The 26311-nt window shown below is 44.6% G+C and overlaps 1 protein-coding gene across 19 annotated transcripts in view; it reads left to right on the top strand.

Moving 5' to 3' along the window:
- Positions 1-26311, top strand: part of ADGRL3 (adhesion G protein-coupled receptor L3) — a 388482-nt gene that overhangs the window by 213943 nt on the left and 148228 nt on the right. For 18 of the 19 annotated variants that reach the window (XM_054164809.1, XM_054164791.1, XM_054164704.1 and 15 more), the window contains one exon: positions 7273-7353. The exons of the other annotated variant lie outside the window; for it this stretch is intronic. In XM_054164809.1, the coding sequence (XP_054020784.1) occupies positions 7273-7353 (81 nt within the window). The remainder of the gene's footprint in view (positions 1-7272; positions 7354-26311) is intronic. 19 annotated transcript variants of the gene reach the window in all.

Raw genomic sequence — 26311 nt, 5'->3', positions numbered from 1 at the left:
AGATGAAAGAGAGATGCAGAGATGAAAGAGAGCTACTCCATAAAAGTCCATGAATAAATGAAGCGGTGGACAGAATCAGTGCTAACTCTGACAGGTCTGAGGTAGGGAATGGCTTTATAAAAGCTTTATTTAAAAAGAAAGCTTTTAATGTAAAATGGAAAAGGGTGGGCAGTGAGGAAATGATGTTTTGTAAAGATAGTCATTGATGAAAGGCAGATAAAAAAAAAAGGCTGCCAGGAGAAGTCTGAATAGATAGGTCAGAATGAAATTTGTTTAATGGCCCTGTTGAAAGAGTTTGTTAGCTAACCTAGCAGCTTTTCCATTCCTCTTTCCATATGTTTTTATATATGCTGGTGTATTGCAGAGCTGAAAAAAGGCTCCTGAGTGAGGGGGGTGAAAAAAAAAAAAAGGACAAGGAAAAAAAATGGACTAATTTTGGAAATTAAAGAGGATGGGAGTAATGATCCTGGAAATTGCAATCCAACAAAATGGGCCATAGTCTTCACTTGGATAATAAATCAGGGTTTTGTAAAAATCCCATTTAACAGTTAGAAAATTACAGAAATGTGGCCAAAAAGTAATGCTCTGGTTTCTACAGATCAGATCACTTCAGACAAACCAGACTGCTTTTAGAAATGTAAATTCCTAGTTGCATAGGGAAAAGGCTACAGCATGCAAAATATCTCAGATCTATGACTATAGAATTGTTTTGAATGGCAAAGATCTCTAAGGTCATTGAGTCCAACCTTCAGCTCAACACCACCATGGCAATTGAACCATGTCCCAAAGGGCCATGTCCACATGTTTCTTGAATACCTTCAGAGATGGTGACTTCACCACTTCCCAGCCTGTTCCAATGCCTGACCATACTTGCAGCAAAGAAGTTTTTCCTAATATCTAGTTAATAATGTCCAGAGGGACCTGGACAGGCTTGAGAAGGGGGGCAATGCCAAACTCCAGAGGTTAAACAAAGCCAAGTGCAAGGCCTTGCACCTTGTTCAGAGCAATCCCAAGCACAACTGCAGGCAAATGGCTAGAGAGCAGTGCTAAGGAGAAGGACTTGGGGGTGCTGAGAGATACGAAGCTCAACATGAGCCAGCAATGTGTGCTCACAGCCCAGAAAATGGCTGTGTCCTGGGCTCCATCCCTTCCAGCTCGGGCAGCAGGTGGAGGGAGGAGATTCTGCCCCTCTGCTCTGATGAGACTCTACCTGCAGTGCTGGGTTCAGTTCTGGTACCCCAACACAAGAAGGACATGGATCTGTTGGAGAGGGTTGAAAGGATTCCCCAAAGATGGTCAGAGAGCTGGAGCACCTCTCCTGTGGGGAGGGAATGAGAGAGTTGGGGTTGTTCAGCCTGGAGAACTGGAAGGATGCTCTAAGGCCTCCCCAGAGCCTTCTCTCAGCCTGTCCCAATAGGGAAAGTGTTCCAGCCCTCTGATGATCTTCGTGGCCCTCCTCTGGGCCTCATTCCTCCTTGATGAGCTCATGGAAAATAAAAACATACCAAAAGAGGCTGGAAAATGCATGGAAAAGTGAAGAAGTGATGTAGTCTGACCATGGCAGACAAAAATGTGTTGCAGTGATTGCCTATGGGTGAGGACAGTAAAGAGAGGAGACTCCCACCCCTTGACGCAAATAATTTGAGGCATATTTCTTTTAGATATGTATCTCTTGGTGGCTTCCTGTTGCTGCAGCTGGAGCTGAGTCAGGCACAGAGCACAACTGCATTTCAAGTACATGCACATCAGTGCCCACCACAGTACTGTGGGTACTGAACAGGAGGGAAAAGTGAGGACCATCCAGTCCGGTGTGTTTAGTTATCTTTGTGGTATTGCCAGTGCCAGAGCTTTAGAAGGCTAGTCATGAGATGTTTAGGAAGTCATACCTTTTTAGAAGGCTTATTTCTAGTCTAGTAAATGTTGGTGTTCATTTTCTTTGCTTTTGGAGGTTTGATTCTTTCAGTCTCATGTTTCCTGGTCAGCTTTTCTCTGTAGCAGTACTCAGTAAAATCTCAGGGAGATGATGAGGAAGGGCCAGGCAGGAAGGTTTCCTGCTTTCATCCATGACAACAGGAGTTGTTCATTCTCTAGAAAAATCCAGTGTGATGGTCACTACAAAACTGGCATGGGGTCAGGAGGGAGGTCTGCTTCCTTAAATGCTACAAACAGTGAGTATGAGAGCAGCAGGATGTGAGGTGATTCTTCTCCTCTACCCAGCTATGGTTAGACCCCTTCTGGAGTGCTGCAGCCAGTTTTGGTGCCCCTCAGCACAGGAAGGAAATGGAACTTTTGGAGAGCGTCCAGAGGAGGCCACGAAGAAGATCAGAGGGCTGGAGTACCTCCCTTGTGGGGGCATGCTCCAAGAGTTGGGGCTGTTCAGTCTGGAGAAGAGAATGCTCCAGGCAGACCTTAGTGCATCCTTCCAGTACCTGAAAGGGGCTACAGGAGAGCTGGGGAGGGACTCTTGAAAAGGGCTTGTAGTGATAGGATGAGGGACAACAGCTTTGAGCTGGAAGAGGGAAGATTTAGACTGGAGATCAGGAAGAAATTCTTCATAGTGAGGGTGGTGAGACACTGGAACAGGCTGCCCAGGGAGGTTGTGGATGCTTCCTCTGTGGAGGTGTTCAAGGTCAGATTGGATGAGGCCTTGAGCAGCCTGGTGTAGTGGAAGGTGTCCCTGCCCATGGCAGTGGGGGTGGAACTAGATGATGTTTAAGGTCCCATTCAACCCAAACCATTCTGTGGTTCTGTCTTTCCTAGAAGGACTGGGGGGAAGTTGTTTTTTTAATAGGCAACCAGGTGAGACAGCTTTATTGCTATTTTCCTTGGCTGCTCCATGCACTCACAGATTTCATTATATTTTTTCCTGTGTTTTTTTTCTATTGTGGCCTCTGTAGATGACTAAAATCTCTCAGGGGCAGATTTCTCAAGATGTTATTTTTTTTCTCTATGATTATCCAAAAAAAAAAAAAAAAAAAAAAAAAAAAAAAAAGTATTTTAAAAGTATTTTAGGCCAAGCTGTTTTGTTTCCTTTAGTACTCAGAAATCATTGTCTTTGTTCTTCTAAGTTCTTGGCTTTTTAATTGTGCTACATTTCTAATGTGTTGGGTGTTCTTCTACCCTGCAGTCATCTCCCACTCTTCCTCCAGCCAAGGCAGGTCACATTATAAGGTGGGCTTTCAAGGTCATATCCATTTTACTCCCCAAACTGGTGCTATCAGACTTAACTTTTTCCCACCATTTACACACCATGTACTTATGGCCTGGCTCCTGTGGGTGCCATATGTCTGCCCTTGTTGAAAGAGGTGGCATGAGGAGTTTGTGGCTACCTGTGTCACATCTGATGTTTGCCCCACGATGGTTTTATGCTTAAGTAATGTTGGCTAGACCTGAATCCTTGAGGTATGAAACAAAACAGAACAAAGAAAAGCAGACAAGGATTGACCTATGGTTGTTCTCCAGCTTTACCCCTTGTTGCTTGTTGCTCCCTCTGCTTCTGCCACTCCCAGGGAGCCATGGCCATTGACCATGTCAGTGGCAGACCTTAACCAGCAAGAGGAATGAAGGAAATGAAGCCCAGCCTTAGAGATTAGATATAAAATTGGCATCTTCATCACATGTTACTTTGTTGATTATGTTTAATTGCTGTTTATTTTTTCTACCTGGGAGCTGGCTGCAGAAACACCAGATGGTTATAGTCAGGGTGGGATTTAGAGAAGGCTGTGCAAGCTGTCAGGACACCAGTCACGTTCAACTTTCCATCAGCAACAGAGACTTCTTGACCTTTGGAATGCTGGTATTTTGTAAGGAGCTGCCTTGTTTGTGGGTTTCGGGTTTGGTTTGGTTTGGTTTGATTTTTGGTTGTGTTTTTCTCTTTTGTTTCTTATTATTATTATTTAAAATAACTAAAAAGCAAGCCAATTATTTAAAGAGGTGCAGTTATTTTGGAGCATCCTGCAAAACCTGAGGAGGACTGACACCGACCATTTCTTTCCCTATAAGCACTGATACCAGGTCAATATTGGTTAGCATCTGTGCAGCTCTTCGGGTTGAAATTATCATCAAGTAGGTCAGGAGTTAATGGATGTGAAGGTAGAAATGAATGCTTGAGAGGTGGAGAGATGGCCATGCAGCCAGAGGAAGCAGAGTTCCATCTCCTGGTGCTGCATTGCTGTCAGCTTGGATCCAATGTTCAGAAAAAAACAGCTGAAGGAGCAGGCAAATTGGAAGGGCTGTTGGGTGTTTCTGTCATCCCTTTTCTCATGAAGGCTTTAGCATGCCCCTTTGCAAGTGTTGTTTTACAGTAGCTGGAATTGGAGAGGTGAAGATTGGTGTCATAGAAGCATAGAATGGTTTGGGTTGGAAGGGACCTTCAAGATCATCCAGTTCCAACTCCCTGACATGGGCAGGGACACTTCTGACTAGAGCAGCTTGCTCGGGGCCTTGTCCAGCCTGGCTTTCAACACTTTCAGGCTTGGCGCTTCTACAACTTCTCTGTCAACCTGTTCCATTGCCTCACCACCCTCATGGGGAAGAATTTTTTACTCATGTCTGAAGTTCAACTTCTTCTACTTTGATACCCTTACTGCCTGTTCTGTTGCGACAGGCCTTTGCAAAAAAGTCCCTCCCCAGCTCTCTTGTAGCCCTTTTCAGGTACTGGAAGGCTGCTCAAAGTACTCCCTGGAGCCTTCTCTTCCCCAGGCTGAACAGCCCCACCTCTCTCAGTCTTTCCCCACAGGAGAGGTGCTCCAGCCCTTGGAACATCTTTGTGGTCTCCTCTGCAACTGCTCATTTCTCACACTGGGTCTTGAAGTAAGCATCTGAAGCTGCAAAATTCACACAAAGGGGAACAGGAGTTGGTGTCACTTGGCAAAACTTGTCAGCCTTTGGGGCCAATGTGAGCTGCACTAGAGACACCAGCCATATCATGTCCAAATCTTGCAGAGGTCTTTTGGATAAAATTGTGAAGGATTTAATGAAATCAGTAGCTAATTTTTTAATACTATTAAAGTCTAGTTTGGCCTCCTGGCCTAACATTTTCTCCATATGCTTGTGTACCAGAGCTTGTTTAATCACACACGCACACCCCCTCCCCCCAAACCTTTCCTCCCTTCCCTCAACCCCCTTTGATGTCACTGTTGTCACAAAAAAAAACACCCAATAGTTGTTTCGGTATTGGAAGTAAAATCAAAAGCAAAAGGTGATTTTGGTGATTAGCAAGAAAGGTTGCAGGGTGTCTTCATCCTGCATGTATAATTGGGGCTACAGATAGCAGTAGGGAGCCTTTGTCCCTTGTGTGAGAAGACTATGATGAGTCTGAAAAGCAGCTAAGCTGGTACTCATGCCTAGAAAATGAAGCACAGCAATTGTTGTGCTGACCCAATTGTTTGGGTCAGATGGACCCAACATTATCCAGTTCCAGCTTCCCCATCATCGGCAGGGACACCTCCCTCTAGACCAGGTTGCTCAAGGTCTCACCCAATCTGGACTTGAACAGCTCCAGGGAGGGAGAAACAACAGCTTCCCTGGGCAATCTGTCCCAGTGTCTCACCACCCTCACTGGAAAGAATTTCTTCCTAGTGTCCAGTATAACTTTCTCCTCTTCCAGCTTCAATCTCTCCCCTCTCATCCTGTCACTACAAGCCCTTGTAAAAAGTGTCCCCAGCCAGCTTTCTTGCAGCCACCTTCGGGTATGGGGAACTCTTCCAAGGTCTCTCTGGAACCTCCTCTTTTGTCTTTTTTTTTTTTTTTTTTCCCCTTTCCTTTCCTTTTCCCATTAATATTTTATCTCCCTGAAGAAATGTTTTCAGTATATTATGTGCAGCAGCCTGCTGTGCTCGTGGTATTCCTGGGTGTCATTACAAAGAAGCCTGAAGCCCGTTCCGCCACTCTGCTGCCTGGGATGCTAGCTTGGAAATTGCTTAGAGCAAAACAGCAAATGCCAACAGGGAGCTGTATTAATTATTTGGAATGTGTCTCCTAAGAGGAATCAGCTGCTTTTGTTGCAGCAAGAATATTACTTGAAACAGGAAGGTTGCTCTAACTGTTATTGTAATCTATGTGTCATTAACTTTCCGTGTTTAGCAAAAAAAAAAAACAGAGAGATTAATAGCCCTGCAAATTGTGCTGGTAAATAGATAAATTATAGCAACATGGGTTTGATTGGAAGTGGAATTTTCTTGATAGAGTTACCCCCAAATTACTGAAGAAGAATGGAGACTGGGAAACTACCTCATCCTGTCAGGAAGCAAAAAGCTTTCGCCTGGGTTGAAAGCGATGCAATGCTCTGCAAAGTCACACCTGCATCTCCTGCTGTGGGAAAAAGCAGATGTGGTTGTACTTCATGCCACACTTCCTTCAAAAATTGCTGTGATGCAGGAAGGCTTTCTGCCCTCTCATGAGTGACATTAACAGATTGAAAGGGCATCCAGGAAATTGATTGTCTTCTTTGGCATGCCCCCACCTGGAGTACTGTGTCCAGTTCTGGTGCCCCCAAAACAAGAAGGACATGAAACTGTTGATACAGGTCCAGAGAAGACCATGAAACCATCAGAGATCTGGAACACCTTCCCTATGGGGAGAGGCTGGAGAGTTGGGGCTGTTCAACCTGGAGAAGAGAAGGTTCCAGGGAGACCTTTGAGCAGCCTTCCAGTACCTGAAGGAGGCTACAGAAGAGCTGGGGGAAGAGACTTTTTACAAAGGCTTGTTGTGATAGGATGAGGTGGAATGGATTTGAGCTGGAAGTTGGGACATTGAGTGTGGAGATTAGGAATAAATTCTTTTCAGTGAGGGTGGGGAGACACTGGATCAGGTTGCCCAGGGAGGTTGTGGATGCCCCCTCCTATGAGGTTGTTCAAGGCCAGGTTGTACAGGGCCTTGAGCAACCTGGTGTAATGGAAGTTGTCCCTGCCCATGCTGGGGGCTTTGGAACTAGATGATCTTTAAGACTCTTTCCAAGCCAAAGCATTCTGTGATTCGATGATTCTATGATATGGCCTTTTAAGAGAATGATGTGCAGAATGTACGTGGTAGTGGTAAAGCAGGTATGGCCAAAGTTGACCTCTGCATGGAAAATCCAAAAGGAATGGGAATGTTTTCAACTTTTTATCCAGTGTCCTCAGAAAATGAAGCTTCATTGTGAAATGCGTGGGATAGAACAAACCCCTGTGTGCCTGTTTTGAATCCAGTGCCATAAAAATGCCGTGCCTTTAATTGTCCCCACGCTAGCACTCCGTAGGAAACAGCAGAACTAAACCCCTTATTTGTCCACAGGGCAGGCTCACCATGGGCAGGTTTCCTACATTGCCCCACCGATCCACCTCGATTCGGATCTGGAGAGACTGCCATCCAAGGGTGAGTCAGTGACAGCCTCCATGCACCTGCATTGTGAGCCAGCCATGGTTTGAGTGCCCATCATTCATGTGTTCATAGAGCCTTCATAGTAATGGTCCCTCCATCCAAGGACACTCTCCAGAACAATTGAATTTCAAGAGGTGTATGAGAGATGACCATATCCCATGCATTCCATTACATAGCTTTGAACATAACATCTTGTTCACAAGCTGGTTGGCTCTTCCAACTGGTTTCCTTCTGCAGGAACAGTTGTACCTTAGGTCCTGCCTTCTGCCTTCCTCCTTTCCTTTCTCATGGCAATACACAGGCACGGGAAGCTGTGGGTAAGATGCTAAAAAGCAGATTTCAGCTGCCCCTCAGGTGAGAAGAGATACAGAAGTGGTTGTCAGGTGGTTCAAACCTACATTCAATCTCTGTTGCCCTTGCTCAAGGTTCTTTTTAAGGCTGGTGATGAGATCTGTTCACTCTAGAGAATGATTCAGATTGTGGTGAGCTGATTGCCCTCAGGAACAATGCTAGTAGCCAGTACTTGTGGACTAAGTCCAGAATAATCTAGCTCAGACAGATGGTTTTCTTGCATACTGTACATAAAGTGGTATGAATGTGAGCTCTTGGTATCTGTGCCATGTTTAGAGCGTTGTCCCCTGACTGTGTTGTGATGAGCCCCCAATACTTGGCTTGGCCCAAGAGCAAGTATCTGCACTGGTGCAGAATTTTTACACTTTCCTTTGCTCCTTTTAATTAGCTTGACACTATTTAGATTGGCTGTCAAAATGACCAGCTTGTCTTTCTTGGAATGGATAGTAAGCTAGGCTAAAATCAAACAGGAATATGGAGGGGTGGCTTGGTTCCTGGAGGTGTTCAAGAAAAGTGTGGATGTGATGCTCTCAGCCTTTCTTCCTGTGAGAGATGTTCCAGTCCCCTCAGTACCTTAGTGTTCCTGTGCCGGACAGCTCCCTTAGTTCTGAGGGAGCTTTTCCATCAGCAGCCACGTGTCCAGATCTGTAACTAAACCAAGTACCCCTTTGCTGGGTTTTCCTCCTCTGTATGTGTGGTTGTGTTTGCTTTGCTGCTGCTGGAACCAAAACAAAGGAATTGAGTCTTGCTGCAGAGAAGCTGCCTCTGCATTATTGTTCCTCTTGCGCCTCTGCAAGATGGAACCATGTGCTGAGTGGTGGAGCATGGTGGATTCAGTGTCCTCTTTCCAAATCTGGCCTTGTGACTTAGTCTGGTCACGTATAATCTCCTGGTAGTTCACAACATCCATTCAGCTTTGAGTGAACTACCCTGGAGATTTGACAAGTGTGTTTGAGATCATCAGCTTCTTCTAAGCCCCTTGAAAACCTACACTTCTGTGGTCAGATTTACTACCTGGCTTCTCTGGCAGAGCACTCCAGTAAGGCAGAGTCAGTTATGGCTTCCTTCTAGCTCAAGTCTGATCATAGATGTGATGGTTTAGAGCCTACTTAGAATAGGTCAAGGTAAATCCTTGCTGTGGGGTCTGGAGCAGCCTATTGAAGACTGAAGGGTGGTGGAACAGCAGCCACCAAAGATGCTGCACCTTGCTTTCTCCAAGATGAGAGCTAAAGACTTCCAAAAATCTTCCAGTGACCTGCTGCTTATGAGGACATCTCTGCAAGATGAATGGCACTGCCACCAGGAGCAGAGCAAAGTGGGTCAGGTAGAACAGTTGCAGCACTTGCAGAGAAGGTAAAATGGAGTTTATGCAACATGAACTGCTAGATTAACCACTTCCACCAGGGCCTCCACAACCCCACTTGAGAGACTTTTTAAAGCCTTTGTGCTGCTCAGAATGGAAGGACAGATGCTGCTGCTGCTACACACTGGTAAAAGGACTCGATTCCCTTTGTGCAACTTAATTAGAGAGGGACATAGAGGCAGAGCTCTGAAAACATCAGTCTGTTAGCTGGTGACTGGGGGATATTAAACATGCAGCAATCAGTGCTGTCTCCTGGGGGAAGGACAATGTTTTCCTCTGGCCCTGGGACCTGGGTTGTGTAGCTCTACTTACACATCTGCTGCCTCATTCCCTGTGTCAGCACCCAAAATCCATAAGAATGGTATCATAATCATGATAATTTTTTTCTAAGTAATTGAAACTTTTGAAGCTTGGGGTCTTCTTCCTGCATTTCCTGACGTCTTAGAACACAGAACCATAAAATGATACAATTGTTTCAGGTGGAAAAGACCTCTAAGGTCATTGAGTTCAACTGTCAACTCAATGCCACCATGGCCATTAAACTATGTCCCAAAATGCCATGGCCACACATTCCTGACTCCACCACCTCCCTGGGCATCCTGCTGTCTGAACACTCTTGCAGTGAAGAAAGTTTTCCTAAAGTCCAACCTAAACTTCCCCTGGCACAATTTGAGGCCATTTCCTCTCATCCCATCACCTGATACTAGGGAGAAAAGACGTAATGTTCCAAACTTAATGCAGTAACCACGAGAGCTGTTTTAAACAAATAAAGCAAATCCACCTCTGTCCTGAAGCTCTCATTGGTTTCCAGATTTCTAGTAGCTGGAACTGTCTAAAAAGAGCAGTATTATGACATTGAGCACTAATGCTCTTGGCTGTGCCTTTGATGCTTTTCATTTCCCTCCTGCATTTTCCCTCACACTCAGCCAAACACCAGGCCCAGGTCAATGTTGCACTTCAAGTGGCAAAAGGAAGAAGGCACTGTGCAATTTTAATTGTAATAAATGGATCCAGAGCTAGGGCAGAGAGATAAAAGCATCCTTCCTTTCCAAATTATTCAAAACCCACACGGCTTTAGTGCTCCTGTGGGGCTTAGGAGGTTGCAATTCTCAGCTGGCAGATTTATTCCGTAACTGCCTCTTCCTTCTCCTTTTTAAACAAATTTATCCCTGATGACATTTCCACATGGTGGCTTTGCATTCAGGGCATTTTTACCTGCCTCTCAGAGTCCTGATGCTAGTAGTGAATAAACTCCAGTAGTTTACTAGTACATTAGTGTCACCGTGCATTACAGGGTGATTACTCTGAGCTGCAGCTCTGTGCAGTAGCACGGTAATGACACCGCAAATCACTTCATGGAAATGAGAGCCTGAATCAGCATTTTTTATCAGGACACTTCTTATTCCTCACACCCTGTTTAATTTAGAAGCTGGTTTACAATTAGTTCCATAAACAAAGCACTACTAACCATGTGCTGGGGGTGCTGGTTTGACAGTGAAGATCAGCCACCAGTGCGTTCAGGTGGCCAAGAAGGCCACCAGCATCCTGGCCTGGATCAGAGATATTGTGGCCAGGAGGACCAGGGAAGGGATTGTCCCCCTGTACTCGGCACTGATGAGGCCATACCTTGTCTCCTGATTTCAATTTTGGGCCACTCGCTCTAAGAAAGATTCTGAGGTACTGAGTGTGTCCAGACAAGGGCAACAAAGATGGTGAAGGGTCTGGAGAATAGGTCTGAGGAACAGCTGAGGAACTGGGGTTGTTCAGTCTAGAGAAGAGAAGCCTGAGGGGAGATCTTATTGCTCCCTACAGCTCCCTGAAAAGAGGTTGGAGTGAAATGAAGGTTGGTCTCTTTTCCTTAGTAAAGAGTGAAAAGATGAGAGGACATGGCCTCAAGTTGTACCAGGGGAGGTTTAGGCTGGACATTAGGAAAGATTTCTTTGCTGTGAGGTTTGTCAGGCATTGGAACAGGCTGCCCAGGGAGGTGGTGGAGTCATCATCCATGGAGGTGTTCAAGAAACATGTGAACGTGGCACTTGGGAACATGGTTTAATGACCTTGGTGGTCTTAAGTTGGTGTTTGGACTCTATGACCTTAGAGGGCATTTTCTGCTGAAATGATTCTATGATTCTATGACTTTACATCTCCTCTCAGTCCAATCATCTGGACATCATGACATGACGTTTACCCAACTGTCTACCCCAAGCATATGCAGAATGAGTCCAGGGGTAGCTGACCCCTCAGATTGGGGTCACACAGACTGAAGTTCAAACCTGTGTTTAAAATGGATCTGTGGTTACTGATGATAACAAAAAGTGTCCTTGATGCTGATACCGACATTGATACTCTGGCTTAGGAAGGGATTTTATGGAATTATTATAGATAGCAATAAATTACATTCAGTGTTTAGACTCAGATTCTGCCAGGTACTAAAACATAGCAAATAAGTGAATTAAACTCACTGAATCTACACAATAAAACAATTTATAAGGCTTTATAGAGGCAGGTTTTACCAAATAGATGTAATCATATTAAATGTGAAATATATGCCTGGCATTTAAAGCTATGCTGTCTGAGGAGTTCTCCTCCCATCTTGAGCTAGAGTTTTGCATAGGTTTTCTTCAAAGATGAAGCTCAGGGAGTAGCTGTCTTGGAGATTGATATGCTTGAAGTCAGTACGCTTCCAAAATATTCAATAATAAGCAAAACTCTGTGTTTGCCCTGGTTCTAGAAATAAAGAGGGAAAAAAGGAGGGAAGGGAAGATGTCACCTTTCTGTACAGATTTCCCCAGCCAGAGCCCCAGTTAGGGCACTGTGGTGCTTTTTCCCTCCTGTAAACCATGGTTGTGAGGTTCAGCTTCTGCAGATGTAAGAGAATCAGCAAACTGAGTGCTAAGTCTTGCACTTGGGTCACAACAATCCCATGAATGCTCCAGACATGGAGCAGAGTGGCTGGAAAGCTGCCCAGGAGAAAAAGACCCGAGAGTGTTGATTGACAGCTGACTGAAAATGAGCCAGTGTGTGCACAGGTGGCTGAGAAGGCAAACAGCACTCTGGCCAGTGGGAGAAGGACAATGATTTCTCCTCTGTGCTCTGCACTGGTGAGGCCACAGCTTGAGTCCTGGGCTTTGTTTTGGGCCCCTCACTGAAAGGACACCGAGGTGCTGGAGCAGGTCCAGAAAAGTACAGTGAAGCTGGTGAAAAGTCTGGAGAACACTTCTGGTGAGGAACAGATGAAGAAACTTGGATTGTTTAGTCTGGAGAAAAGGATGCTGAGGGGAGACATCATTGCTCTCTACAACTCTCTGAAAGGAGGTTGGAGTGAAGTGAGGGCTGGTCTCTTCTCCCTGGGAAAAAATGCAGGACAAATGGAAATGTCCTTAAGTTGCACCAGGGAAGGTTTAGGTTGGATATTAGGTGAAACTTCTTGGCTGAAGACTGGAAAAGGCTGTGCAGGGAGATGGTTGAATCCTTATCCCCAGAGGTGTTTTAAAGCTGTGTAGATGTGGTGCTGAGGGCCATGGATTAGCCTCAGCCTTGGTAGAGTTAGTGAATCATTGGACTGGATGATCTTCTATTTTTTTTCCAACCAAAACCATTATATCTTTCTATGAGTCTATGATTCCATGATCCTATGATGGATCTATAGCAAGAGCAGCCAGAGCTGCTGGAGATCTTGCATCCAGCTTGCAATTCTGTTTTCTTTTTAGGTGCTATAGCTCCCCATACTTAGGAAGAGTTAATTGCCTGCTGTTTGCCATTTTCTTTTTCACTGTGGTGTCGAACTGTTGCTCTTATTTCTTTGGAATGTGTGTTTTCATTGCAGAGGGGCACCTCAGGGCATTTCTGTTTATTTATAAGATAACAGTGTTCACTCTAGTAGAAAGCTGGAGCTAACAAAGTCTCTCAAGGAGGAGTGCTAAATCCAGTCTGCTGGTGGGAACTGTTCAAAGTCTTTACACTTGAAAATAGTTCAGGCTTTGGGGATGAAGGGGGAAGATTCTGGATGATGTTTAACACCTACTCATCTAAAACCAAAAATAAAAAGTGGGGTTTAACTAATTTTGGGGTTTTTTTCAAGAGCTAACTACTTTCTTGTAAAGGAACTTCGCTGTGGAGATCATCATGAACAGGAGAAGGGGTAGCAGGCACAAACTTGAACATAAGCAGTTCCATCAAAACATGAGGAGGAACCTCATTAATTTAATGGTGCTGGAGCATTGGAACAAGATACCCAGAGAGGTGGTGGAGTCTCTGAAGACTTTCATTTCTGAAGACATCCAAAACCCACATGAATTTGTTCATGTGTGACCTTCTTTAGGCCTCATCAGGGAGGTTGGAGTCAATCCCTAGAGGTCCCTTCCAACCCCTACCATTCTGTGATACTGCAAATGGGATTTCAAGATGCCTTGAGATGTTAGTCTTTGTAGGCCTTTTGTAGCTGCTGTGCCACCCCATAAGCTGCAAATGGACAAAGACATCCAGCCAGGAGATTCTTTTGACAGTGGGTTTCATTTTCCACTGTGCTGAAATGTGCCACTAGCCATCAGTGGTGGAAGGTTTCACCCCCCTGACACTGGCAACAGCTGGAAAGCAGAGTCAGCTATGGTGGTGCATCCTGAAGCATCACTAATCTAAAGTGAATGTCCTATTATCAGCTTGAAAAAAAAAAAGCTGCTGAAACAATTCAGCCTGAAAACAAAAATAGAGTGCAGTGCAGCATACAGTGTGAGACCCTTCTCAGCATGAGACCCTTCTCAGCATGAGATCTGGGCTGGGGCAGTCCCAAGCATGAGTACAGACTGGGCAAAAGTTTGGCTTGAAAGCAGTCTCAAGAAGAAGGACTTGGGGATGTTAGTTGATGACAAACTCACCATGAGCCAGCAACGGTCGCTGGCAGCCCAGAAGGCAGCTGTGTGCTGGGCTGCATCCAAAGCAGGGACAGCAGCAGTGACAGCAGCAGTGACAGTAGCCCCTCTGCTCTGCTCTCCTGAGACCCCATCTGCCCCCAACACAAGAAGCGTGTGGAAATGTTGGAGTAGGTCCAGGGAGGAGCCACAAAGATGATCAGAGAGCTGGAGCACCTTCCCTATGGGGACAGGCTGAGAGAATTGGGGCTGTTTAGCCTGGAAAAGGCTCTGGAGAGACCTTATAGTGGCCCTCCAGTATCTGAAGGGGGCCTGCAAGAATACTGAGGATGGACTTTTGAAAAGGGCTTGTAGTGATAGGATAAGGGGCAATGTCTGTCAGCTGGAAGACGGTAGATTTAGACTGGAGATTAGGAAGAAATTCTTTATAGTGCGGGTGGTGAGACACTGGAGCAGATTGCCCAGGAAGGTTGTGGATGCCCCCTCCCTGGAGGTGTTCAAGGCTGGGTTGGATGAGTGCTTGATCAGCTTGATCTAAGGGAAAGTGCCCCTGCCCTTGGCAGTGGGGCTGGAACTTGATGATCTTTAATGTCCCTTCCAACCCAAACCATTTTGTGGTTCTCAAACCCTTCTTTTATTTTCTTTTTCTTTCTTCTTCTTTTTTCTTTTTTCCTTTTTTTTTTTTTTTTTAAATTATTTTTACCTCCCTTTTCTGCCAGACTAATTTTTTTGGCTACACTTCTCTTTCTGAAATATTTATAGGGCAAATAACTGTTTTAAATGAGCAGATGGGGGAGACATCAGACAACCTGTTAAATTAATAAACATGTGTGGTGCTTTATCAGTGAGGGAACCCATTTTAGTCTTTCTTCTGGATGATTTGTATGGCCCTATCACTGTTGCACCTGGTGCAGGGACAAGAAATGGGCACTTAATAACCAAACAATGTGCAAACTCCTTCCATTATGACTTCATTATGTCAGATATAATCATCTATAACTAGATGTCAAATGCATAATTTATGGCCAGTTTCCCTGTGGGAATAGTGGCCACATGAATGAATGGTCCCATTAATGGGAAGGAGCTTTTACTGTGACTTTTCCCCTCGTGGTACATGGTCCAGTTTGTCATCTGCTATTAATTCTGAGTCGTTGCAAGACTGCAGGAAAAGAAGAAAAAAAACAAACAAAAAAACAGAAAAAAAAAAAAAAAAGAAAGGACAAAGCCCTGTTATATTTATATTTGTGTAATGTGAGAAGGTGGGAAAATTAATCATGTGAGAGGTCAAATTTCAAGTCCACTGGTTTCCTACACCCTGTGCCTGTTTAAAAGAGAGTAGGGCTGGTGTGCAGCACTTTGGTTGAGAGGCATAAGTGGCCTTCATTTTCCCATTCCAAAGGTATGCAGTGTGAGAGAAAACTTCCTAAGGGAGCCCTCTGCTGCACTCCCAAGAGCTTAACCATGGAAAGTCTTCTGCCCCTGTGGCCATGCTGTTTCTGTCCTGTGCTGTATACAGTCATAGAATTGTTTCAGTTGGAAAAGACTTCCAAGCTCATCAATCCAACCATCATCAAGTCTAGTTACCAACCTGAGACCATATCCCAGAGTGGTATGTTGACACATTTCTTGGTCACCTCCAGGGATGGTGACTCCACCACCTCCCTGGGGAGCCTGTTCCAATGCCTGAACACTCTTGAAGGAACTAAACCTCCCCTGGCACAATTGGAGGCCATTTCCTTTTGTTATATTACTTTATACTAGAGATAAGAAATCAACCTCCACCTCATTCTAACCTCCTTTCAGAGATAAGCTCTTTACTCTGAGCATGTTGAGACACTAGAACACGTTGCCCGGGGAGGTTGTGGAAACAACCAGGTCAGCCTTGATGGGTCTCTGAGCGACCTGATCTAGTTAGGTATGTCTCTACTTACTGTCGGGGGGTTGGAATTTGATGTCCTTCGAAGGTTCCTTCCAATCCAGTGTATTCTATGATTCTATGTTTTTTTGTGGTTGTTCTTTTGCACTGCATCTATGAAGAATTTAATGAATGGCTAGTCACCCTTACAAAAGAACTCTGAAAAAAACTAAGTTGGGTGAAGACAGGGTTAGGAACAGCACCTGATAAAGGACTGGGCTATTCGGTGGTGCAGTCTTTCTGCCTTCCGATAAAACATCAATAAGCAAGTTTAACGTGCTCTTGTTGAAGTTCATCAGGCTCAAGCTGTGGACCACTAGCAAAGCAGGCAGCTGATTTCCCACACAAGCAAATCATGTTAAGCTCAGACTTACTGGTGTTGACAGCACTGAAACAAAGAGTTTCATGTTCATTTTATGGCTGCTCAGCTGTGCAGGAGGATTTTCTTTAGGCAAGCATTTTTTTTTTTACAATGATTGGCTCTTGGAATCATCCTAGGTTGAATCAGTAGCTGTTGGAAACATGAGATTTCTACCCGAGTCAGTGATCTAATCCTTTCTTAAATGTTTGGTTTTAGAGCCTGCTTTGGCCCTTGAATTTCCTTAAAACACATTGGTGACCTTGGATTATTCACTTTGTGTGCTGTTTCTTACAAGAGATACTGGTGATGTGATGCAATCCATTCAGAGGCAAATTTATGCCATGGGAAGGGATTTAAACTTGAGGATGGCAAATTTAGGCTGCATATTAGGAAGAAATTCTTTCCAATGTGGGTGATGAGACACTGGAACAGGTTGCCCAGGGAGGTTGTGGATGCCCCCTCCCTGGACGTTTTCAAGGCCAGGTTGGATGATGCCTTAAGCAACCTGGTCTAGTGGGAGGTTTCCCTGCCCATAGCAGGGCTTTTGAAACTAGATGATCTTTAAGGTCCATTCCAACCCAGACCAGTCTATGATTCTGTGATTTATGTTTCACATTCTTGCAAAGTGCTTTTGGAAGTCCCAGCCTTAATGAAGTAATCAAAACTACTGATTTTACAAATAAACAACATGGACCCCCAATGCTGATAATAGAACTTGGCTCCCTCATCAAAGACCTTATGATTGGAATCTTTCAGCCAAGTAAATTTTGGCTTGATATAGCAATATTTCCTCAGCAGACAAGGCTGCTATCCTTGAGCTCCAAATGGTGGATTGTTGCCTTCAGATTGTCTCAGAGCAGTCCATTCTCCTTCAAAACTCACAAGAAGAAGTATTTAAAAGGTCCTGGTTCTCTTTGAGAAGAGGTATTCATGTTGGTTAAATGCAGTAAGGATTAGAGGGCCAGTGTGCATGAGGGTGCAACAGCCATGGGACTGATGGCCAAATAGCTTTCAGAGATGGAGACAACCAACTAGACTTGTCTCAAGGGGAAGATTTCACTGTTCTCTGAGGATGCTCTTTTTGTAGAAATGGTACAGGGGGTGCCTTATAATGAGTATTAGATTAAGCATGCTAATTTCATAGGATCATAGAATGGCTTGGGTTGGAAGGAACCCTAAAGATTCATCTATTTGAAGCCCCCTGACATAGGCAGGGACACTTTCCGCTAGACCTGTTTGCTCAAGGCCACATCCAACCTGGCTTTCAACATTTCCAGGTTTGGAGCCTTCACAGCTGCTCTGGCCAACCTTTTCCAGTGCCCCACCACCTTTATGGGGAAGACCCTAATGTCTAATCTAAATCCAGCTTTCTCCATTTTGAAGCCATTACCCCTGGTTGTGTCACTACATGCCTTTGTCAAAAGTCCCTCTCCAGCTGTCCTGAAGGAGCCTTCAAAAAATGGAAGGCTGCTTTAAGTTCTCCCCAGACTCCTCCAGGCTGAAAATCCTGACTCCCTCAGACTGTTTCCATATCAGAGGTGCTCCAACCCTTGTCCTGTGCTCCAGCTCCAACAGTGCTGTGTCCTTTTTGCATTGGGAAACCTGGAGCTGGATACAGAACTCTCACATGTGGTCTCACCAGAGCAGAGTAGAGGGGCAGAATCTCCTCCCTCAACCTGCTGCCCACACTGCTTTGGATGCAGCCCAGGCTGTTTTATAATAAGTACATTCCTTGTTTCACTGCAGCTGTTTATTGGAGGGAATTGCTTGTGCTTTCTTCATTAACAAATGACCACAATTATGGGTGCTCTCAAGGCAGTCTCCTCTTTAGATTTCCTCTAAGTCTTGCTTTTGTCTTGATTTCTTTATGAGCGCTGCAATGCACCGACACGGGCATATCTGAGTGATGCCCACAAATGTAGTAGCAGCAGAATATTCCTGTTCCTGAGTCAACAATTACATTTCATTTGCTGGAATAAAAAGGAGTGTGCACCCATAAGTCTTCAAAATCATCTGTGTTGGAAAGGTAATAAAGGGATTTACTAAATTCCCAAAGGCCCTTGACAGTAGAATCCTGTATGCCACAGACCTGTGCAAGTTTATTTATATTTTATTGAGCTTCTCTGCATTATTATGGACTGCACTCCCCTGACACTACAGCTGTTGCTAAGGTAGAGGTATATTAGGTTAATATTTTGTGATCAGAACTATGAAGGGTCTGGAGAACAGGTCTGACGAGGAGCAGCTGATGGGAATGGGGTTGTTTAGTCTGAGACGAGGAGGCTGAAGGGAGACCTCATTAATCTCTACAACTCTCTAAAAGGAGGTTGCAGTGAGGTAGGGGTTGGTCTCTTTTCCCTAGTATCAGGTGATAGAAGGATAGGAAATAGCCTGGAATTGTGACAGGGGAGGTTTAGGTTGGATATTAGGAAAATTGTCTTTACTGCAAGAGTGCTCAGGGATTGGAACAGGCTGCCCAGGGAGGTGATGGAGTCACCATCCCAGGAGGTGTTCAAGAGACTTGTGGACATGGCACTTTTAGACATCATTTAATGGCCATGGTGGTCTTAGTTTGAAGGTTGGACTTGATGATCTTGGAGGTCTTTGCCAGTTGAAACAATTCTATGATTCTGAGTTCTGTAGGTTGAAGAAGTTAAAAAGGGGGAGGTAGGGGAAGAAGTTAATGCATCGTTTTGATTAAAGTCTCCTCAGATTGCCATACAAATTTGGATACAAGAAGTGAGCTTGAATTTCAGAAGATTTCACACAGATAAATGGGAGAATACCAAACAATTGAAAGAATTTGTTCACTCAACTTTCCCATTGCTCAGTGGTAGAGATCTGCAGCTGCTGCTGCTAAGAAGAAATGTGACAGAACCAAACTGAATGCTGTTAACAGATGCTTCCAGTGACAAATTTCTCAGCCTTTTCATGCCCTAATGTGTTTTGAACATGTAAACAGAGCATTCACCCTTAATTCCTATTTCCTGACCATTTCCAGTGCTGGTGTCCGTTATGTGATTTCAGCACCTTCTGATTCATTTAGGCTGATCTACTAAGAGCTTGCAATCAAGTAGTAGCCACCACAATACATAAAGTACAATAGCAACCTGATAGCTTCAGTGTGTGGAGTCAAAGAAAAGGCAGAGTCATGAGCAAGGTACTGATCATAAAATCACAGAATGGTTTAGATTGGAAGGGACCTTAAATATCATCTGGTTCCAACTTCCCTGCCGTGGGCAGGGACACCTTCTACTAGCCCCGGTTACTCAAGGCCTCATCCAAACTGGCCGTGAACACCTCCAGGGAGGGGGCATCCACAGTCTCCCTGGGCAACCTGTTCCAGTGTCTCACCACTCCCACTGGAAAGAATTTCTTCCTAATATCCAATCTCAGTGTCCCCTCTTCCAGCCCAAAGCCATTTCCCCTCATTCTATCACTACAAGCTCTTGTTTGAAGTCCCTCCCCAGCTTTTCTGTAGGCCCCCTTTAGATACTGGAAGTCAGAGAATCATCAAATCATGGAATGGTTTCAGTCTGAGAAGGCCTTTAAGATCATGGAGTCCATGCTGGTTGTTTTAAAAGACTCACTCTACAGACTGTATTGATAAGGATTATGAAAATGTTTGCACAGCAAGTAAAATAAACAAGGAAGGATCTTGGCATTCCTCCTGAAGGAATGTTCTGGATTCAGTTCCCCCTTTCAAAAGTATTTTCTCATTAGTACTGCTGCCAAGGCATGGAGCAGCCACAAAGAAAAGACACAGAGATGTGGTGCTGGGGGGCATGATGTAGCACCAGTCTTGATAGAGTTAGAAACTGGTTGGACTGGATGAACTTAAAGGGGTTTTGCAACCAAAACAAATCTTTGATTCTGTCTTTTTTTCAGATAGCCATAGCTATATCTACTGCCCCCCCAGCCCCTGGGCAGGGATGTTCAGCGTCTCTTGTCTCTCCATAGTCTGCCCTAGGTTTTAAGAAGTGTGTGCCTCCTTATGGCCTGAGGTTTGTGCTTGGCTTTCAACCACCTTGCTCCTCTGCCTTGTCTTTGGTTAAACAGCTGCAGCTTGGTGTAGGTACTCCGCATGTAAGCTGCCAGGGTTGACATTGTGAGTATTTTGCAATCATTTGTTTAATTAGCTGAAGAAGCTCTCTGGGGAAAAGTTTCTGAAATGGCACACTCCCAAAGTCTAATTTAAATCTGGTTTGCCATTTTTTTTTTTGGATGGAGAGCTCATCATGCAAAGCATCCAAAAGGTAGAATTGAGTGGAAAGCAACAAAGCCCCTTCTGTTTATTAACGGGCAGTGCCTCAGTTACAAACTCATCCAAAGACAGAAAGGAAATTACAGTGGGTAAAGTGACCTACAAGAGGGGAAATTGGAATTAAGTCTGTGCAGCTGTCTTGTCTTTTTTTTTTTTTTTTTTTTTTTTAACCTATACTTCCTCTCTTTTCTTTCCATGCAGTTCTTAATTAAGCTTCTCCTTTGTTTGCAGGTTAATTCCTTTTCTAAGCTACAACTATTCTTACAAAGGTGTTCATTACCGGGGAGAACAAAGGCTGGAGACTAGAGAATGGCAGGTGTTGAGCCTTGTTTAGTTGGAAGGGATTTTTTGCTCACAGTGAAATCTTGAGGCCCTGCTTTTGGATGGGGTGCTTCTGTAGCAACTCTCCTCTGCTTTTTGCTTTAAGTAAGTGAGGTGGTTCCATGGAGAGAGATGAACTTTCTGCCTTCACACTAGGGCTGTGCCCTCCTGTCTGCTCACTTTGTGCACTCTGTTAGAGCCCTTTATGCTCCACAGAGCTTTAAACTCCCATCTGACTACACACAGAGACCACTGTTTTCTCTTCTGATGCGTCCTTGTCTATTGAAATCACTAAGACATTAAGATCCTAAATATTTAATGAGACCTGACTTGATCTCTGTGAGTCCCCACGGAGCAGTAAGCTCCTAAATGCGTAGTGACAGTGTGTCCTCATTGCTCAAGGTACGCACTCCTGTTTGCTGGCATAGTGGTGCTCAGGGCACCTGCATCACAGAATCATAGAAAGGATGGTGGTGAAAGGGACCTCTGGATATCATCAAGTCCAACGCCTCTGCTAGTGCAGGTTCGCCAAGACCAGGTTGCACAGGAACACGTGCAGGTGGATTTTGAAAGTCTCTAAAGAAGACGACTCCACAATCTCTCTGGGCAACCTGGTCCAGTGATCTGCTCTAGCATGTGACTGGGGTAATGACTCTAAATTCTGCTGCAGAGCTGTAATGCAGAGGAGCAGAAAGCATTGATGGAGCAAGGTAATGGTAGTGAACACAAAAGCTACAAGAGTTTTTACAGGAGTAAACCACATGGAAAACTCACAGGAATGACACACTCCCTATAGTTATAAGCAGGATTCCTCTCAATCAGCATAGGAATAATGTGGTGGTCCACACCTCCAGGCACTGCTCTGCCCACCTAGTCCTTCACCCTTGTGTGGCATGATCCCTGTCCATGGCAGGGAGGTTAGAACTAGGTGATCTACAAGGTCCTTTTGAACACAAGGCATTCTGTGATTCTATGAATCTGCCATTCTGTGGTTCTGTCATTCTGTGATTCTATGGTATTAATACAAGGTGTGTTTTTCCAAACAATGGGAAAAGTTGGGCATGCCCTAGGAGTCATTGCTTGTCATCTGGAGACCAGATTTTATTGTTTCCTTCTTCTAGTAGTGATTAGTCATTTCATCCTTTCACACATCACTCTAGTTTCTCTAAGAAGAGATTTTTAGCTGTGGCACCCTCTAACTTTGTGGCTATATATTTCTTGTTCTATCCTGAGAAATGGAAAATGGTATTTTGGGTTTTGTAGAATCTCTGAGTTTGTGGGAAAGGAAGAAAGACAATTGTGGAGCTAACAACAGAAATCCATGCCCCATCCTGCCAATGCTAAAACCAAATAGAATTATACTTTTGTTTGCTATGCTCTCTTGGTGCTGTTGTTGGTAACCTGCCCACATGGGTAAAACCTTTTGCATTTTCTGACTTTTTTTTTTTTCCTAGAAGAGTTGGCAAGATGAGAAATGCCAGGAATGGCTGAAGGAGTGGTGACTTTTGCAATCAGTAGCTAGAGAAATTACCCTGTTCCTCCTGTTGTGTTTGGGCAGAGGATTGGAGATTAGATCCAGCAAAGATGGTGCCAGAGGTGTGGGTTTGTGTTTGAAGAGAATGATAGCAGTGGGGAGAGAGAAAGTCTTCTAGCAAAAAGGCATTTCACCCTCATTCATAGCTGGCTTAAAGCTACAAGACTTGCAAAAATTCAGTAAAAGTGGAAAAAAAAAAAAAAAAGAAGAAAAATGTAGGAGGAAAGGCAGCAGAGAAGAAAACAGAGAGCTATGTGAGCAGCTAATTAGTGAAGAGTGCAATCAGCTATGCACAAGGTGGTGGGATGATACCAAGCCTGTTATGTGAGTAGCAAGGATTGAGGGGGGGAGGTGCACTCCACAGAATCACACAACCACAGAATCATTTCAATTGGAAACAATTCACAAGATCTCTGCCTCCAACCATTCTCTAACTCTATCAAGTCTGCTGCTAAACCATGGCACTCAGCACCACCTCTCTGTGTCTTTGAAACACACCCAGGGATGGGGGATTCAACCACCCGGGGATGGGGGATTCAACCACCCAGGGATCTTACAGGTCTTTTCCAACCAAAATTATTCTATGGAGGAGAGAGTGGTCTGTGAGCACCTCAGCTTTAAAGTTAAAACTTCAATGTGTAGCAGAACCAGACACTGCCCTGGAGCATTGTGTCCAGTTCTGGATTCCCAACACAGGAAGTACATGGAACTGTTAGAACAGGTCCAAAGGAGGCCCACAAAGGTTGTCAGTAGGCTGGAGCACCTCTGCTATGAAGACAGGCTGAGGGAGTTGGAGTTGTTCGGTTTGGAGAGGAGGAGACTTTGGGGAGACTTCAGAGCAGCTTTCCATTATTTGAAGTGGGCTACAGAAATGTTGCAAAGGGATTTTGACAAAGCTATGGCGTGACAGGTTGAGGGCTAATAGCTTCAAACTGAAAGAAGCTGGATTTAGATTAGATATGGGAGGAAATTCTTCCCCATGAGGGTGGTGAGGCACTGAAACAGGCTGCTCACAGCAGTTGTGGAGGCTCCAAGCTTAAAAGTGTTGAAAGCCAGGTTGGATGGGACCTTGAGCAAGCTGGTCTAGTAGGAGGTGTCCCTGCCCATGGGAGGGGGTTGTAACTAGATGATCTTTACTGTTCCTTCCAACCCAAACCTCTGTAAGAGTCTATGGAAGGGGGAAAAAAAAAAAAAAAAGGGATGCCTGCCTAAGTCCAAAGATACTAAGAATTTTTCCCTGTGTCTACTTCAAGACCAGTGCAGTTAATCAGAAATCTCCAAAGTAGCTTATGCTACTGGCTGGAGAGCTGACAGGTTTCCACAGCACACTTTTCAAAATGCAAAATAGTTTAGATTTCAGAAACAACCTCAAGCAAGGGTAGCCCACAGCCCCAAGCTAGGGGGGAATTCCAGCCATTCCCAGCATTATTAGTGAGTCTATATCTCTCAGTGCATCTTTTCCCCGTATTTTCTTTTGTTAAGGTTTGTTCCCAGCAGTGGTATGATGTACCCTGAAAAAAGGGCTCTGCAGTTCCCGTGGGACAGGGATATACTACAGCAAGTCCAAGAGAGGCTTATGAGGATGATGAAGGAACTAAAACATCTGGCTGATGAGGGAGGGCTGAGAGACTTGGAGCTCTTCAGCCTGGAGAAGTGAAGCCTAAGAGGAGATCTCATGAATGCTTACAAATATCTGAAGGGTGGGTGTCAAGAAGAAGGGGACAGGCTCTATCTGTGGTGTCTGGATACAAACTGCAACACAGGCAATGGATACAAACTGAAACACAGGAAGTTCCACCTCAACATGAGGAAAAGCTTCTTTCTGTAAGGGTGACAGAGCCCTGGAGCAGGCTGCCCAGAGAGGTTGTGGAATCTCCTTCTCTGGAGATTTTCAAAACCCATCTGGAAGTATTCCTCTGTGACCTGCCCTGGGTGATTCTGCTCTGGCAGGGAAGTTGGACTTGATGATGTCCAGAGGTTCCTCCTAACCCTTACCAATCTGTGATTCTAAGTGCCTGGCGAAGACAATCACCTAGTAGGACTTAAGCTGCTGCAAAAGGTAGTGTCCATGATCCACTTAAAATGAGGACTGTGGCTAAAAGAAAATTTTACAGCACAGACCATAATATATTGCAGGGCATCCATCTTTAGCAGGAGGGGTTCACATCCATGAAGCTTTTCCGCCTTCATCTCTGAAATCACTTTAGTGCTTGGGTTTTTCATTTGGCTTTCTCCTCAATTTGATTGTGACTGTGTTTGAGTAATGTCAGAGCGGAAATTGGCTTGATTGGACTTAATTTTGTCCACAGCAAGATGTGGGTTGTCTTGAATTCTGATGTAATTCCCAAGCAGAAGGAAGATGGGCTTCTCTTCAAGCCAGAGCTCAGATCTGCTGTCTTGATTTTTAATCCTCTGGGCTGTGAAGTAATAGAAGTGGTGGGAATTGCAAGGTGGAAGTGGGTTTAAACAGCAGTAATTTCTACCCCTGCTTCAGGGAGAGAGGTGAAAATTGCTACTCTCTCTTGGCTTTTGAGCAAGTGCAGGTTGTTTCTCTGCTTCTGGTTGATGGTATTTGGCTTTTCCTTGAAGTGCACAAAAAATAATAATAAGAAGAAAATAAGTGAAAGCAAAGTTGCATAGCACTGAAGAAAGGAGAAACAGGAAACAGAACCTGTAAAGGGTCTATCCAAATAGCTCCTGCTGTTGGATATGGCTGTTTCTTGAGCAGAAAAAAACCTCTCCAAGGGTGGCTGCACACAGATGGAGAGTGAGATGGAGAGTGAGGGACAGCTGAAGCCTTTGTCTATATGCAGTTGAGTGACAAATAGCAAAGAAACGTCGTGCAACATCAGGTCAAGGGAGATTCTCCTGCACCTCTACTCTGCCCTGGTGAGAACACATCTGAAATATTCTGTCCAGTTCCAGCTCCCCAGTTCAAGATGGACAAGGATAGACTAGAGAATGCCCAATGGAGGCAATGAGGATGATGAAGTGACTGAAACATCTGGCTGATGAGGCTGAGACACCTGGGGCTGTTTAGCCTGGAGAAGACTGAAAGGGGATCATATAAGGTTTGTAAATATCTGAAGGGTGGGTGTCAAGAAAAAGAAGCCAGGCTCTTTACAGTCACATCCTCTAATAGGACAAGGGGCAATGAACGCAAGCTGGAATCCAGGAAGCTCCATCTCTCTTTCCTATGAGGGTGCTGGAGCCCTGGAATGGGCTGCCTAGAGAAGTTGTGGAGTCTCCTTCTCTGGAAACTTTTAAGAATTGCATGGATGCATTCCAAGTCCTACCATTCTGTGATCCCATGACTTCCTGAAGCTCTGAAATCATGGATGGCTTATCCAGCAGCCGTGTTCCGGGTTGGAGCCTCCCAGCTGCCACACCTGTATCTTGAAGACCGAAATAAGAGACTTGTCAATGTGAAGAAAACTATTTCAGAGAAACAACAACAACAGCAAAACCCCCACACCAAACAAATGGAAAAAACACAAAAGATTTTTTAAAAGTATAAAAATCCTTACATTTCCTGGTTGCCATGGTTTTTTGGAGCCTGTGGCATTCAGATCATTCTAGTTATCAAATCTAGGCATAGCCAGTTTCACCTGGAAGAGAGGTGTGGTTTTCTCTCCTTTTTTAATGTGAAGATTTTGTCTGTTTGTTCTTAATCCATATTTTGGGGGCTGGTTGTTTGATCACAGGGTTCATGTGACACTGAGTAAGATCAGTATTGAGTGTCTTGGGCTCAAATAATGCTGGAGTAGCTTTGTAGTAACTCAATGCAGTGAATGCTTGTATCAAAGACAAAAAGGTGGCAAGCCAATTTTGGGCTAAGTTGCTGCTTTCTCAGCAGGCAGGCTTCACAGTTGCACAAGCAGACCAATCTGACACTGATACAAACCCCAGAGCCTGGGATTTTTGGCACAAGCACCAGCCAGTTTTTGCAGAAATCAGAGCAGAATAGAATAGAAT

Source organism: Dryobates pubescens, chromosome 1 (assembly GCF_014839835.1).
Source record: "Dryobates pubescens isolate bDryPub1 chromosome 1, bDryPub1.pri, whole genome shotgun sequence".
NCBI classification, from domain to species: Eukaryota; Metazoa; Chordata; class Aves; order Piciformes; family Picidae; genus Dryobates; species Dryobates pubescens.
This window is presented reverse-complemented; position numbering and strand designations above follow the sequence as displayed.